We start from the raw sequence: 17326 nt of genomic DNA on the forward strand, positions 1-17326 counted from the left end.
AGCGGCATCACCTTATTCCACTGTTGAAACTTATGATTTTTCAATTTTTCCAAGTTGTGTTGTTGTGAACTATGAATAATGGCATAAGCAAATTGTTGTTTATCATATTGAGCTGTAATTTTGGATGTTGACTGTACAGTTTCGTTTAGTACATTGTGTACTGTTGATGAAGAATAGCAATATTGCTTGCCAAAATTGCTTGGCTCTTTATTTAGTTGCAATAGTGCTAAATCACTTTTTCTTGGGAAGTACAAACGAGAAAATAAATATTACTATTTCAAAACACATCTAATTTATTCTGTCTTTAAACATCCCGAACATGCATCACATTATAATGATTTCCTCATAAGTAGAAACTGACTTGGAAGTCTGAGACTCAGGAGACTCAAAATAAAGGTTCTTTGGTTCGATGTTGTACATTTATAGATTAAGCAAAAAATATTTTCTGATACACCATTTTTCACTGTATAGGGAATATTGTGAAGACAATATTGTTCTTAGGAATTAAAAAAGTTCTTAATGTAAAAATATTCAAAAATTTAGTTTGTAATAAAAAGTTGTCTGTAATAAATGAAGAATGAAGGATCATGTGACACTGAAGACTGGAGGAATGATGCTGAAAATTCAGCTTTGCATCACAGGAATAAATTACATTTAAAATATATTCAAATAGAAAACAACTATTTTAAATTGTAATAAGATGTCACAATATTACTGTGTTTCTGAACAAATAAATGCAGCCTTGGTGGACACGAGACTTCTTTCAAAACCATTAAAAAATCTTGCAGAAATCAGAAATTTTATTTAGTTTGGTCCTAGGGAAAATGCTAAAATTTTAATTTTGACCTTGGTTTCCTTACTCCACAATACACAATGTGCCAGTTATTTGACTCCAGTTTAAAGTTTGATAAACAGTTTTCAGCTATAGTTGTCATGTTTTTATCAACTTCGCCTTCTCGGTAAAGCTAAGCCCTTCCTATTTAGGAAAAATCTTGAAATAGCTATCCATGCCTTCATAACATCTCGGCTTGATTATTGTAACTCTTTGTATTCTGGTATTTCTCAGTCTTCAATTTCTCTTCAGTCTTCAGTTAGTTCAGAATGCAGCCGCTAGACTGCTTGAAGTGAAGCGAAAATATGAACATATTACGCCTATTTTAATGTCCCTACACTGGCTTCCTGTCAAGTATAGGATTGATTTAAAAATTTTATTATTTGTTTACAAAGCCCTCAATAATCTGTCTCCTCAATACTTAACCGATTTGTTGTTTCCGTATTCCCTGTCCAGAACCTTGAGATCGTGTGACCTTGGCCTACTCATAGTCCCTAGAGTTAAACTTAAAAATCGTGGTGATCATACCTTCGCTACTGCAGGACTGAAGCTTTGGAATAGCCTTCCTCCCTTTATCAGACGTGCCCCATCTATTAGTGTTTTTAAATCCTATTTAAAGACATATTTTTTCACCCTGCATTCCTTAGTATGTTTCCTGGGTTTTTTACTGTACTCTGTTGATTTTACTTGTCTGTCGATGTCCTTGTTTCTCTTATTTTATTTGTGTTTTATTCTTTGTAAAGCACTTTGGTCAACCTCTGTTGTGATTAAATGTGCTCTATAAATAAACGCTGTTGTTGTTGTTGCAGAACACAAACGTTTGTATGTTATTGAATATTTGGCTGAACTCAGTCTTTATTAAATCTTACATTATCTATGTATGAATATCTTATTGCTGTTGTTTTGACTGTCTTCAGCAGTGGTTGAAGCAGTCATAGAAAGCCCTCACGTGGTTGTCAGCAGCAGTCTCTCTCAGATTAGTCACAGTCCTGTGTTCTCTTTAGATCTGAACTCCGAGTTCATCTGCTCCTGCCTAAGGGACGGTGCCGTACGCACGCTCTGAATGCCAGCATGTGGCCTGGCATTGTAAAGCCTGAATGGGTGAGATCCCCGTTTTGAAATGATGCCATGGCTTGGATGGTGATCCTCACATCTGGAAATCATCTCTGAGCTTCCATCCAGTCCAAAACAACCAGTGTCAGAACAGTCCAGTATCTGCACGGATACAGCCATAGATGGGCATACAAAATTGTGATTAGCAACTAAAATAAAGGTTAGATAGCAGTTGGTTTAATTAAACCAATATAGTTAATTGTGTCTGGTTGCATTGGCAAAAAACCCCACACGACTGATTCAGAACAAGTTTGTTTTCAGAGACAATAATGTCGATTTAGGCAATAAAAAAGATGCATGATGGGAATTTGAGTTTGGAGCACTTGAGAGTTAAGTGATGCCCACTTTCACATTGATGTTTGTTTGTGCTGTAATTGTTCTCAAATGTTAAGCAATAGGTTCATTTTGCAGTCTTGAAACGTTCATTGATTTTACAGTTTCGTTCGTAAAAATGTTTCTTTGTGCTTTACTCGAGGGCTGCTGTTGTATTACAGATTCCAGTCTGATGTATTTCATCATTTCATTGTGTTACACTCGACAATATTCATCTACATAACGCAGGAAATGCTTCGTTGATGCAACCGAGCGGCTGTGAAGGTGTATGTGTTTGTTTCAGGCTCTCTTTCTCTGAGCTGTAGATGGCCCATATATGTCACATCTGTTTCAGACTGACCAAGAGCTCTCCAGAGACAACTGCTTGACTGCATGTTGGATGTGTATCAATATATAATTTCATAAATAGGCTTGATTAAAAAAGAAAAACTTTAACAAATGACCACCATGATTTACACAAATGATGTGATTAATGCAGTGAGAAAGAGAAAGAGAGGGAACTGAAATTAGTACATGATGCAGAACAGAACTTGCATCACCCGCCGCAAGCATCTGACTTCAATAGTTGTGTCCCAAATGATGTTTACACACAGTAAATACACACTACACACTCTGTACTCGGGCATATGTGTGTGAAGTTTAAGCTCAATCAACAGCATTAACCACAAATAATAATTGTGTACGAGTGTATTTATTATTTTTATATTACTTGAGTTTTTAGGTGTCATTTTGTCAAGGCGACTTTACACAGAAAAGCTTAGTAAGTGTTTTTTTTCAGTTACTAACTATTAAGTACAAATTTGCCTCAAACTAAGGTAGTTGTTAAGGGATCTAAAATATGATCATACAGAATAAGGCATCAATATGTGCTTTATAAATAATAATAAACAGCTTATATGATATTAATATGAATTCTAATAGTAATAAGCAAGTTGTTTAGTGAGAATTGGTCCCTAAACTAGAATGTTTCCTTTTTCTTCACATTAAAATCACATATTGCATATTCTCTATTTACTTCCATTGTAAGTTCCTCACTGTAAAACATAATTTTCTTGTTTTAAAGAAGGGACAAGTCAAAATTATTTTTTTCCCACAAATGCTGTTGAATCAGTTTAATCTAGAACAATATTTTAAAGGTGTTTTTTTTTTTCAATAAACAAACATTAGTAATTTTTCCAAACATTACTCAGGCACTACATATAGAATAGTGCAGAATATTGACAAATATTATTAGATCTGTTTTCCTTATGACATTTTAAAATGTCATTTATTTCTGTGATGCAAACCTGAGTTTTCAGCATCGTTACTCCAGTGTCACATGATACTTCAGATATCATTCTAATATGCTGATTTGCCACTCATGAAACCTTTCCTATTATCATCAGCATTTAAAACCATTCAAAAGAGCAGCATTTGTTTGAAATAGAGATCTTTTGCAACATTATAAATGTCACCTTTGATCAATTTAGTACATCTTTGATTGTTTCCAAAGAATATTACTGACTCCAAACTTTTGAATGGTTGTGTATGTAAAATAAGAAACAACTATTGCAACATCTTGGGTTTTCATGTAGCTAGTAAAATATGAACCCATCATGTACCATTGGCAGACTTGTAACTTTCATTATCCATAATATTGTTCAACTACTGTTAAGATATGAGCCATCCAGCTAATGTAATTGAGTCAGGTTTCAGTGCAAGCGAGGCAGTATTTGTACTCTATCTGAAAATCTGTGGAAATATTATTCAGTATGTGGAGGGGAAACAAGTAAAAGACAGAGAGAAACTGTATTATATTATGATTTGTTCTTCTCATAGCAGAAAAGCTGTTTGGTTTTCCACCATGCAATGAGATTACGCGCATCAAATAACCACTAGAGGTTTTACGGTCGACTCACACACAAACACACAACTCTCACTCTTTCTCTCTGTCTCTCTCTCTTTGCCAACAATTCTTTTGTATCCCATCTCCATAACAACAGCCTGAGTGGCCGAGAGCGAGAGAGGACAGAGCGAGTTAGTTTCTAATATTCACCGCATGGAAAGGCGGAGCTGCGGAGAGCATGTGTGAGTGTGTGTGTGTGAGAGACGGAGATGCTCAGATGGTAGTGTGCCGGGGTGGAATCAGGGCGGTGTGATGACTTGAAGCACATGAGAGTAGATGAAGACGCAGGAGATCAGCTAACGCCACACATGGTGAGAAACCCACGCCTTTTACTTGATTTTGGCAGGGGACAGGTGTGAGAGAGAGAAAGAGTGTGTGGTGTGTGTGTGTGTGTGTATGCATGTGTGAGAGTGCGTGTGTGTTTGGCCAGCTTCGATCTTCTGAGGGTTTTATGTAACAGGCTGCAAGACTAGAGATGGTAAGATAGAGCTACATTAATGTCATACTATATGTTGCGCTCAGCGACGTATGCTGGACTTCTGAAAGGAGGAGACAAAGTCTTTGCATTTGCAATTTTGCATTTTTATTTATTTATTTATCGCGCTTAAATAGCATTTTGAGTTCTGGTGTAGCATTTACATTACACTACGAACACCAAACCAACACTTTAATACTACAATTTTCTTTTGTTTAAATTAGCTTGCTATTTTCTTATTAAAGTCTCAGAAATTTTATTGGAAGTTTTTGAATGTTATATTGCTTCAATATTATATTTGTTGTTAATATTTAACTGTTATTTAGTATGATTAATGCACAGAAAAAAATTATGGAACAGTTTTCACACTAATTGCTAGCAAATTTCACAAGTAATTACAAAGAAATGGAAAATAACGTTAAATAAATTTTTTAGAGTATAAATAATTTCTTGTAAAACACTACAACAATCTTTTTTATTTCCAACTTAACCTACTATTTTTTTAAACCACTTCAAAATCTCAATCAGTTTTATGATGATAAGTTTTTAAATGTTACATTGCTTAAATATTTATAACTATGTAGTTTTTTTATTACTACTAAATGTTTTTTGACTTATTATTAATAGGCACCTTCTTTTTGGATGATTAGTTAAGAGGCTATATTTTTATAGTAATGTTTTTGTTTTTTATTATTAGTTTGATGTGCCACAGATTTTACAATTGAGAATCTCTAAGAAACGTTTGGCCAGCAGATGTGGATACATACATATACAGTGATGTGAAAATGTTTTTGCCCCTTTCCTGTTTTTTTTTTTTTTTTTTTTGCATATTTGTCACACTTGAATGATTCAGATCATCAAACAAATTTAAATATTACTCAAAGATAACCCAAATAAATACAAAATGCAGTTTTGAAATAATGATTTCATTTATTAAGGAAAAAAAGCTGTCCAAAACTGCCTGGCACTACGTGAAAAAGTAATTGCCTAATAGCTGGTTGTGCCACCCTTTGCAGTAACAACTGCAATCAAGCATTTGCGATAACTGGCAATGATTCTTTCACATCGCTGTGGAGGAATTTTGGCCCACTCTTCTTTGCAGAATTGTTTTAATTCAGGCACATTGGAGGTTTTTCTAGCATTAATGGACTGTTTAAGGTCATGCCACAGCATCTCAATCGGATTTAAGTCCGGACTTTGATTTTGCCACTCAAAAAGCTTAATTTTGTTTTTCTTCGGCCATTCAGAAGTGGACTTGCTGGTGTGTTTGGGATCATTGTCCTGCTGCACGACCCAAGTGCGCTTGAGCTTGAGGTTACAAACTGATGGCTGGACATTCTCCTTCAGGATTTTCTGATAGAGTGCAGAATTCGTGGTTCTATCAATTATGGCAAGTTATCCAGGTCCTGAAGCTGCAAAGCAGCCCCAGATCATCACACTACCACCACCATGTTTGACTGTTGGTATGATGTTCTTTTTATGAAATGCTGTGTTGGTTTTACGCCAGATGTAACGGGGGACACACCTTCCACCTTCCACCTTCTCATCAGTCCACAGAATATTTGCCCAAAAGACAAGATATTTTTTGCCAAATGTGAGATGAGCCTTTGTGTTCTTTTTGGTCAGCAGTGGCTTTTTCCTTGGATCTCTCCCATGAATGCAGTCTCTTTCTTATTGTTGAATCATGAACGCTGACTTTAATTGAGGCAAGTGAGGCCTGCGGTTCTTTAAATGTTGTTCTGGGCTCTTTTATGACCTCCTGGATGAGTCGTCATTGCACCCTCTTAGAGTAATTTTGGTCTGTTACAAGTTTTCTCCATTTGTGGATAATGGCTTTCACCTTGGTTCGCTGGAGTCCCAAAGCCTTAGAAATGGCTTTATAACCCTTTCCAGACTGATACAGTGGGGGAAAAAATTATTTGATCCCCTGCTGATTTTGTACATTTGCCCACTGACAAAGAAATGATCAGTCTATCATTTTAATGGTAGGTTTATTTGAACAGTGAGAGACAGAATAACAACAACAAAATCCAGAAAATCGCATTTCAAAAAAGTTATAAATTGATTTGCATTTTAATGAGTCAAAAAAGTATTTGATCCCCTATCGATCAGCAAGATTTCTGGCTCCCAGGTGTCTTTTATACAGGTAAGAAGCTGAGATTAGGAGCACTCTCTTAAAGGGATTGCTCCTAATCTCAGTTTGTTACCTGTATAAAAGACAACCTGTCCACAGAAGCAATCAATCAATCAGATTCCAAACTCTCCACCATGGCCAAGACCAAAGAGCTGTCCAAGGATGTCAGGGACAAGATTGTAGACCTACACAAGGATGGAATGGGCTACAAGACCATCGACAAGCAGCTTGGTGAGAAGGTGACAACAGCTGGTGTGATTATTCGCAAATGGAAGAAACACAAAATAACTGTCAGTCTCCCTCGGACTGGGGCTCCATTCAAGATCTCACCTCGTGGAGTTTCAATGATCATGAGAACGGTGAGGAATCAGCCCAGAACTACACGGGAGGATCTTGTAAATGATCTCAAGGCAGCAGGGACCATAGGCACCAAGAAAACAATTGGTAACACGACGCCGTGAAGGACTGAAATCCTGCAGCGCCCGCAAGGTCCCCCTGCTCAAGAAAGCACATGTACAGGCCCCTGTCTGTAGTTTGCCAATGATTCAGAGGAGAAGTGGGTGAAAGTGTTGGGGTCAGATGAGACCAAAATCCAGCTCTTTGGCATCAACTCAACTCGCCGTGTTTGGAGGAGGAGGAATGCTGCCTATGACCCCAAGAACACCATCCCCACTGTCAAACATGGAGGTGGAAACATTCTGCTCTGGGGGTGTTTTTCTGCTAAGGGGACAGGACAATGGCACCGCATCAAAGGGACGATGGACGGGGCCATATGACAATGACCCAAAACACACGGCCAAGGCAACAAAGGAGTGGCTCAAGAAGAAGCACATTAAGGTCCTGGAGTGGCCTTGCCAGTCTCCAGACCTTAATCCTATAGAAAATCTGTGGAGGGTCCTGAAGGTTTGAGCCAAACGTCAGCCTCAAAACCTTAATGACTTGGAGAGGATCTGCAAAGAGGAGTGGGATAAAATCCCTCCAGAGATGTGTGCAAACCTGGTGGCCAACTACAAGAAACGTCTGATCTCTGTGATTGCCAACAAGGGTTTTGCCACCAAGTACTAAAGTCATGTTTTGCGAAGGGGTCAAATACTTATTTGACTCATTAAAATGCAAATCGATTTATAAATTTTTTGAATTGCATTTTTCTAGATTTTTTGTTGTTGTTGTTGTTGTTATTCTGTCTCTCACTGTTAAAATAAACCTACCATTAAAATTATAGGCTGATCATTTCTTTGTCAGAGGGCAAACGTACAAAATCAGCAGGGGATCAAAAAAATTTTTCCCCACTGTACATGTTAACTATTTTGTTTCTCATCTGTTCTTGAATTTCTTTAGATCGCGGCATGATGTGTTGCTCTTTAAGCATGATTTACTTTGTCAGACAGGTTCTATTTAAGTGATTTCTTGATTAAACAGGACTGACAGTAATCAGTTTTGGGTTTGGCTAGTGAAATTTAATTCAGCTTTCCAAAATAATGTGGTTAATCACAGATCTTTCATGATTTAACAGGAGGGGGCAATTGATTTTTCACGTAGTGCCAGGTAGGTTTGGACAGCTTTTTTCCCTTAATAAATGAAATCATCATTTAAAAACTGTATATTGTATTTACTTGCATTAGCTTTGTGTAATATTAAAATTAGTTTGATCTGAATCTTTTAAGTGTTACAAATATGCAAAAAATTAAAAAACAGAGAGGGGCAAAAACCTTTTGACGGCACTGTGTGTATATATATATATATATATATATATATATATATATATATATATATATATATATATATATATATATATATATATATATATATATATATATAGTGAATCAGGATTGCAGCATCAACAGATTTTCTAATGTATTTATTAAGGCTTTTGTCTGTGTGTCTCCGAAAATCTAAAATTAAGTCCTTTCTGTGGAGTACTGTGGAGTTTTATTCCATCTCTGTTTCTTCCGCTTGGGAAAACTCGCCTGTTTTTGCTTTTATCCTACTTTTGCATTATTCAACTTGCCTCACATCTCTCTCCGTCTCTCTTTCTCTCGTTTTTTCTCATTCCCTCAGGCTAACTTGAAGAAGTTTATGGAATATGTTCAGCAAAGGAATGTTGAGAAGGTATCAAAGTTTCTGGAGAAAGGGCTCGACCCAAACTTCCACGACCCAGAGACTGGAGGTAAGCGACACCATCTTTCCCAAAAAGTAAATTCACTAACATCTTCCAAATGCCCAACTCTGTGTGTGTGTGTGTGTGTGTGTGTGTGTGTGTGTGTGTGTGTGTGTGTGTGTGTGTGTGTGTGTTTGTGTGCGCGTACATGTTGACTTTGCTCGGTACTGTTAAATTGGTGCTATGACCCGATCTCTCAGCGTTTATCTCTTGGCTCTGGGTCAGTCAACAGCAGCTGAATTTGAACTGAAGCACTCTTGCATGCTGTACGGTAATAGTGGGTATCCATTTGAATCATATTTGTGTGGTTGTTCGCTTTGATGATCTTTTTGGCCCCTTAAAAGATGTTAATAATGTTTTTACAAATGTGGAAAGGTTGGTTTCAAATAATTTTTTATTTATGTACGGTTGGTTGTTTTAGAATTTTTGTTCCCTAATACTGCTTCCTTTATCATCAAAGCATGCATTAAAAAAAAATAATTTTTAGTTTCATTTGAAATGAGAAGTGACGAGAAATATAAAAAAAAAAACATATTTATTAGTAGTAGTAAAAAATTTGAGTATTTTTGTTAGTTTTGCTGAATTTTAATTCATTAGTCATCAATTTATTTTATTTTAGGTTAATTCACTGCTAGCTAACTTATATTAACATTTTATCTTAATTCAACTTCTCAAAAAATGTCATTGGCATCACATACTATGTCAAAAATGCAACTCATCGCACATTAATTTGCAAAATCCGCTTGAAGGTTGATCAAAACATCAGATCTTTTTCCATACATGTGTTAAAGGTTTTAACATAAATAAAAAATATAGTTTAAAGTAATTTCAGTGTTCTAGTAGTTAAAAGCATCCCTAGTCAAAGAATCCCCTATTTACATGTGTTCAGGAATCATTTTCAGTCAATAATTTTGATAGAAATTTGATCACCTGTCACCTGGTGATCATTTTAGTCTCATTCAGTACTTAAACATTGAGAACTTAAATATCCTCATTTCAGTTTTCAATTAGAGTGAAAGAAAGGGACAGATTGTTCTGCATGAATGACTAGTGCAATCACGTCTGACCTCTCCCAGTGCATGCTGGGAAGATAAGATCACCTTCTATGCAAATTCCCTCATACTTATTCAGATTTATTCATGCGTTTGTTTGGAACTGGTTAAAACTGACCTCTAGCCACGGTGATGGACAGGAATTGAAGAGTTTGTGTTTGTACTGTATACACACATGTAATTGTTATGGCTGCGACCTCCAGGTTGTGCAGCAGCTCACAGTCAGTGTTAAACTGTCTGGAGACAGAAGCTAAACAATTTGATCGCAATCCATGTATCCTTGACATTTGAAAGAAAGAAAGAGACCGGAAGAGAAAGATGGAATCAAAATACAATAGGCTTAAAAAGACACTTCACCCAAATATGAAAATTTTGTTGTCATATTGTTTCAAACCTGTGACTCTTTTGCAAACTTTTTCAGGGCCCATCAAGCTCCAAAAACACCTTTTAAAAAAAACAAAAAAACTCTTGACAGTCCCTGTAGTTGTTTAAAAAAGAGCAGTGTGAACATTCTTCAAAACATCTCCTACTGTATTTCATGGAAGAAAGCAAGTCTTTTGTCAAAGCATTCCTATAAAACGGATCAGAAATGCACCAAACATGTCAACTGTTGTTTCTCTGTGCTCAGAATGTCCATTGACAATGGCGTCGCAGCTGGAAGGTTGTGCAGAGCTCATAAAGGTTCTGAAGAATGGAGGAGCTCACCTGGATTTCAGGACCAGAGACGGCATAACTGCCCTTCACAAAGCAGTCCGCACCAAGAACCACACGGCACTTATTGTGAGTAGTGCACACACTCGTCCTGCCGACAATATGAGGGAATTGTCGAGGAGTTATCATACATACTTGAAAGAGACATCAGAGGTGTGTGTGTCTGTCCAGACATGAGTCATAGAGTGGCACAAAGATGAAAAGCATTCATTGACACCAGGCTTTATAAAAGCTTGCTGTGTTTTCTAATGATCAGAGCAGATCTTTTGCTGGAGCAGAGGACTCTTACACATCTGATGTGTCATCTGAAGTTCAACTCAAAGAGGCATATCAGTGTTGTTTTTATATGTCACTGAAGTATTGATCACAACATTAAAGGGGTCATCGGATGCCCATTTTCCACAAGTTGATATGATTATTTAGGGTCTTAATGAAAAGTCTATAACATACTTTGGTTAAAAGTTCTCAATAGTGTAAAAAAACACCTCCTTTACCCTGTCGAAATCAGCTCTGTTTTCATCAAGCCGTTTTTTAGTCCATGTCCCTTTAAATGCTCATGACTCTGCTGACCCCGCCCCTCTCTTCCATGGGGTGACGAGCAATACTGTATATTTTAGCCGCAAAACTGGCTAACTAGCACGTTATTAGGAAAGGCGATTTGCAAAGATTCATTAAAAAAAACGTTATATTCGCTTCTTCTGTAGAAGCTGGATCACGAATGATTCGCGCGAACATAGACGCATTTAGGCAGATCGGGGATCGGCGCATTCACTTCAAAATGAATGTAACGTTAATACTGTACTGTACAGAACTACATCATACTTCCAACACACATTTATGTTCAAACAGCTTGTAAAGTGAATTTTGCATCCGATGACCCCTTTAAGGATAAAGAGAGGCTACCAGGGTAGTTGTCACAATGTGGTATCTCAGTAACTATAACATTTTAATTAAATCAGCATTGTTTTTATGTTGGTTTCGAAAACCTAATTCATAACTCTATTTTTTTTACTGTCATACTATAACTTTAGTGCAATTTATTAATTACACTATTTGTTGGCCAATTCAAATTAATAAATACATTTTATACATTTTGCTTCAAATTTACGACCAAATCATAGCCATGCCGATATACAGCCATATTGCACTGCTACTCGTGTGATATTGCTCATATATACTCAGTACACACACACATATATAGTCAAATCAAAATTTATTCAGACACCTTCAACATTTTTCACAGTATCACAGTTTATTCTCTATAGTGTAGAAAATGGTAATAAAATATGACAACATTTCAGAGTTAAACTGTGTCAGAACAAATTCAATGTTGATAATGTCAGATAACTTTGATAGAAAGGTATGTAATGAATTAGGTTGAATAGCTGTCAACTGTTAAATTTAAGAACACAATTAGATAATACCAATTTAGATCAACCAAGCAATGTTTAATGTTGTTCAGTCTGTGGTGTAAAAAGTTTGCATTAGCAATTAAAGAAAAAACACTGAAGCGAAACATCGTCAGGTCAAAGTGTCTGAATAATTTTTGGTCCCAAATTTTTTATCAAGTTTACTGGTAGTCAACTGTATGAACTTTTGGAAATAATTTGTTACATTTTATTTTGCAATCCTCACTTACATTAATGAACTATGTCCTGCACCCACTAGTAATAAAATATAAAAAATTATATCTGGTGTCTGAATAACTTTTGGTTTGACTGTGTATATACACTCACTGGCCACTTTATTAGGGACACCTTGCTAGTAGCGGGTTGGACCCCCTTTTGCCTTCAGAACTGCCTTAATTCTTTCGTGGCATAGATTCAACAAGGTGTTGGAAACATTCCTCAGAGATTTTGGCCCATATTGACATGATAGCATCACGCAGTTGCTGCAGATTTGTCGGCTGCACATCCATGATGCGATTCTCCCGTTCCACCACATCCCAAAGGTGCTCTGTTGGATTGAGATCTGGTGACTGTGGAAGCCATTTGAGTAAAGTGAACTCATTGTCATGTTCAAGAAACCAGTCTGAGATGATTTGAGCTGTGACATGGTGCATTATCCTGCTGGAAGTAGCCATCAGAAGATGGGTGCACTGTAGTAATAAAGGGATGGACATGGTCAGCAACAATACTCAGGAAGGCTGTGGCATTTAAACAATGCTCAATTGGTACTAAGGGGCCCAAAGTGTGCCAAGAAAATATCCCCCACACCATTACACCACCACCACCAGCCTGAACCGTTGAGACAAGGCAGGATGGATCCATGCTTTCATGTTCTTTATGCCAAATTCTGACCCTACCATCTGAATGTCGCAGCAGAAATCGAGACTCATCAGACCAAGCAACGTTTTTCCAGTCTTCTATTGTCCAATTTTGGTGAAGCTGTGCGAATTGTAGCCTGCGTTTCCTGTTCTTAGCTGACAGGAGCGGCACCTGGTGTGGTCTTCTGCTGCTGTAGCCCACCTGCTTCAGGGTTCGACGTGTTGTGTGTTCAGAGATGGTGTTCTACATACCTTGGTTGTAACGAGTGGTTATTTGAGTTACTGTTGCCTTTCTATCATCTCTAACCAGTCTGCCCATTCTCCTCTGACCTCTGACATCAACAAGGCATTTTCGTCACACAACTGCCGCTCACTGGATATTTTCCCTTTTTCGGACCATTCTCTGTAAACCCTAGAGATGGTTGTGCATGAAAATCCCAGTAGATCAGCAGTTTCTCAGACCAGCCCGTCTGGCACCAACAACCATTCCACGTTCAAAGTCACTTAAATCCCCTTTCGTCCCCATTCTGATGCTCTGTTTGAACTTCAGCAAGTGGTCTTCTCCACATCTAGATGCCTAAATGCATTGAGTTGCTGCCATGTGATTGACTGATTAGCAATTTGTGTTACCAAACAATTGAACAGGTGTACCTAATAAAGTGGGTGTGTGAGTGTGTGTGTGTATATATATATATATATATATATATATATATATATATATATATATATATATATATATATATATATGTATAAATATAAATCTGTGTATGTGTATATATATGTATAAATATAAATGTGTGTGTTAAATAAAAATTTAACTTTTTTATTTTCCTCTCTCAAATGTCTACAAAAATTGACTGTAAATCGCAAACCTACCCTGAGATGATGAGATCTATTCACTGGAGTAAAACTTGTGACAACTAGCCCCAGTCTCCCAATCCCAACTGTTTAAGTCAGCCTTCATTATTTTCTCTACTTATGTATGTCTGACGTGCAGGTGGGGTTTAGCTTGATGTCAGACCTCACCCTTTTCCACACTGTTCCCCTTATTCATTATACAGTACCTTTTGAATGTGAACTCATGAAATGAGTCTTGAATGATTGTCACGGCTAATAAATCGGCTTGGCCGTTGCCGTCTAGTCTCAGTCTCAGATAGCACACCCACAGTCCATTCACTGATCGCCTAATGCATATTGCATTACAGAATCGGTTGGAGCTAGCAGAAAATCTGCAAGGATAAGTTGGAAAATGCTCCAGACTTAATGCCGATAGTCAAAAGTCTTACTCGACTGGTAAGGTTATAGGGTCAATCCCCACAAGAGCCGATCCTTGAACTTTCGCCACTATGCCCTTGAGCGAGAAACACAAAGATATGCCATATGCTATTTTTTATGGAATAACATGCAGAAAATGTCCTAATACTTGACAGATATCACTGAAATAGTCTCGGTGACAGCCTAAGGCTCTGTGAAAAGCAAAAAAGAATGTGACTGTGGGGCGCTGCAGCCAAACTTTTTTTTTGCAGCCAAACAAGCACTCTTGGCCTGTCAGATTTCAACATCGGGTTTGCTGGCTTGTCTATTAAGGGCAGTGTTTTGGAGAAAAGAGGCAGGCTAATTGATTGGTATAATTGAGAGAAGTGAACATGACTTGTGTGTGTGCAGACGCTGATGGATCTGGGCGCCTCTCCGGATTACAAGGACAGCCGTGGCCTGACTCCTCTGTATCACAGCTCTATGGTGGGGGGCGACCCATACTGCTGCGAGCTCCTGCTGCATGATCACGCTCAGGTGGGCTGCATGGACGAGAACGGCTGGCAGGAGATTCACCAGGTAACACACTTGTTTTAACATGTTCATGTTCTCAAAGGTTAATGAATCAAATGCCAAATTTATACTGCAAAGGTGGCATAGATGTGCTTCTGAAGTGGCATTTACACAAACTGTGTTCAGACTCAGAGATGGCAAAAATGCATTTCCACAGCAATTACAACTGTTTGCTTTGATACTAAGGACCAGGTCAGAGTAGGTATAATTTGCAGACTTAACTCGACTGTGTAAAGACGCCTTAAGCTGCAAAAATGGGTCATTCAGAAAATAATGATTCAATATGTCAATTATGATTTAAAATTGGCTTTGGCAAGTAAATAAGACTGATTTGTTCACCAGTTATCTCGTGACTTTATTAGGACATTTTGTATAGCTTTATTTATACCATCTTTGTTCATATAAACATATCAATATTGGTGTTAATGTTAATGCTAATATTAATAAAGATCATTTAATATATATATTTTACACATATTATTGTTTGAACATTAATTAGTATTATTATTAGTGAAAATATAATTACTCCCAATGAACAAATATATAATACATTCTTAATATTATGTAATATAGAATTAATATTACTGTGTGTGTGTGTGTGTGTGTGTGTGTGTATATAAGCAATTATAGTTGTTACATAATATAGTTATTACATAATAACTACAACATATGTTCACACACATTATTATTATTATTAATTGTTTTATCAACATATCAAAGTTAATAAACATAAATGAAGCTATGCATATTCTATTATTATTATTATGGTACTACATAACATTAATATTGGTGTAAACTTTGCAGATAATAATAACTATTATTTATTTTATTTTTTTATGTACCATATAATTTATATCGGTGTTAATGTTGCTGATAATAATGACTTATTATTTTTATAGTATAGTTGCTTAGACTTTTAAATAATCTTTAAATTAGTCAATTATCAAATAAATCATTAATTGCATCTAAAATTCAACCGCCAGCAGATAAACATCCACTTCCTCCCTTGTCTCATGTCTTCTCAGGCTTTTCTTTTCTTTTTTTGTATTATTTTACAGCAAACATGTTGTTTTGCTGCTTTGCAAGCAAGTGATATTTCCTTCAGGATATGCAAATCTATTCTTCTGTTTCTTTTTGCCGTGCTTTGAGAGGAAAGATGAGAGCTTGCGGTCTCGTTTCTGTTTATGAAAAACAGTCATTTTGCTACCGCAGCTGAGAGTGTCACGTCTCGAAACGGATGGATGGATGGAGGCATAGATGCCCTTAGGGTGGACAGAGCTGCTGGGTCAGATAGGACTGTGTGTGTGTGTGTGTGTGTGTACACAGCTGTATCGATGACGCCACTGTGAGTTTACAGTGTTTAACCCGAGGCTCATTCCCAAAATTAGATAAGGCCCAAAAATGTGATGGACATGCTATTAAACGATGTTACCTACACCTCACCACCACACACTGCCCTCAGGAGTCTTGCCTTTAGTGTGGCAGAAAGGAGAGCAGTAGTTGACAGGGCTGATTTGTGTGTGTGTTTGGGAAGGCGGGCACATTTCCTATCGTAATATTTATTTTTCCACCACTCTCCCTTCCTTCTAATGTTCTCATCCATCTGTCTGACCTACACTTGTCATTTCTAAAGAGAACCCGAGCAAATGCCAAGTGTGTGTGTCTCGATGAGACTGCTTTTCACTTTAGTTTTTCTAGTTTAGAAAGTCATCCTTGCACATCTGTCAGTGTGTGTTTTTAAATGGCTGTGTATGTTGCACATCACTGAACGAATGGCTAAATGTGAATCTGAACACATTTATTCCCGTCTCTTTCTGTCTCTCATTATGCTCTGACAATGATAGCGAACCTACTATGCAAACACACTGTGGAACTGTTGAAGTAAAGCTAACATTAGCTCAGTTGAAAAACCTACACTGCCTACATAGACAGCATTTTAATTATGTTGCCTTCTAAGGTAACTTTTAGCCAACTTTTAATATCAGCTAAAAGGCAATATAAGGCAATCCCAGAATGCATTAATTGGTACAAGCTCAATGAAAAAAAAAATCCAAGATGATGGATACGAGTTATTCTACAGTTTATTGTACATTTAATGTCTATATTATTCAAAAAAGATCATTATATTTTTTCAACCTTTTTTCTTGATAAAAATCCAATTGTATCCGTTTAGGGAAATCAAATAATCTCTCACAAATATTTTGTGCAAATGTTTCAGTTTGCCTGAAATTGCCTTACAGTGTCCTTTTTTTTTTTTTGAGAGGAATTAAATTTATTAGTAAAATCTAAGTACTTCAGGAAGATAAGATTTTTTAAATTGATTTTATTATTGTTGTTGTTAACAGTAATTTCATAATATTATCATTAATAATAATAATTTTTATTTTACTAACAGTAATAATATAAGACGGTAATCAACAACAAATATTGAATACTTAGGGAAAATAAGTTTTTAAATTAAGTTTATTATTATTATTATTATTGGTGTTAGCGTTATTATTAACAGTAATATCATAATATTATTATTAATAATAATAATG

At 36.6% G+C, this 17326-nt stretch overlaps 1 protein-coding gene across 4 annotated transcripts in view; it reads left to right on the top strand.

The window, feature by feature from the left end:
• Positions 1 to 17326, top strand: part of LOC306888429 (SH3 and multiple ankyrin repeat domains protein 3-like) — a 211001-nt gene that overhangs the window by 88316 nt on the left and 105359 nt on the right. For all 4 annotated transcript variants that reach the window (XR_013785750.1, XR_013785751.1, XM_079446722.1 and 1 more), the window contains exons 5-7: positions 8831 to 8939; positions 10611 to 10762; positions 14625 to 14792. Coding sequence is in view for 2 of the 4 variants with exons in the window: in XM_079446722.1 (XP_079302848.1) it covers positions 8831 to 8939; positions 10611 to 10762; positions 14625 to 14792 (429 nt within the window). In the remaining 2 variants the exon portion in view is untranslated. The remainder of the gene's footprint in view (positions 1 to 8830; positions 8940 to 10610; positions 10763 to 14624; positions 14793 to 17326) is intronic.

This window comes from Barbus barbus (assembly GCF_936440315.1).
Source record: "Barbus barbus genome assembly, chromosome: 22".
Classification (NCBI taxonomy): Eukaryota; Metazoa; Chordata; class Actinopteri; order Cypriniformes; family Cyprinidae; genus Barbus; species Barbus barbus.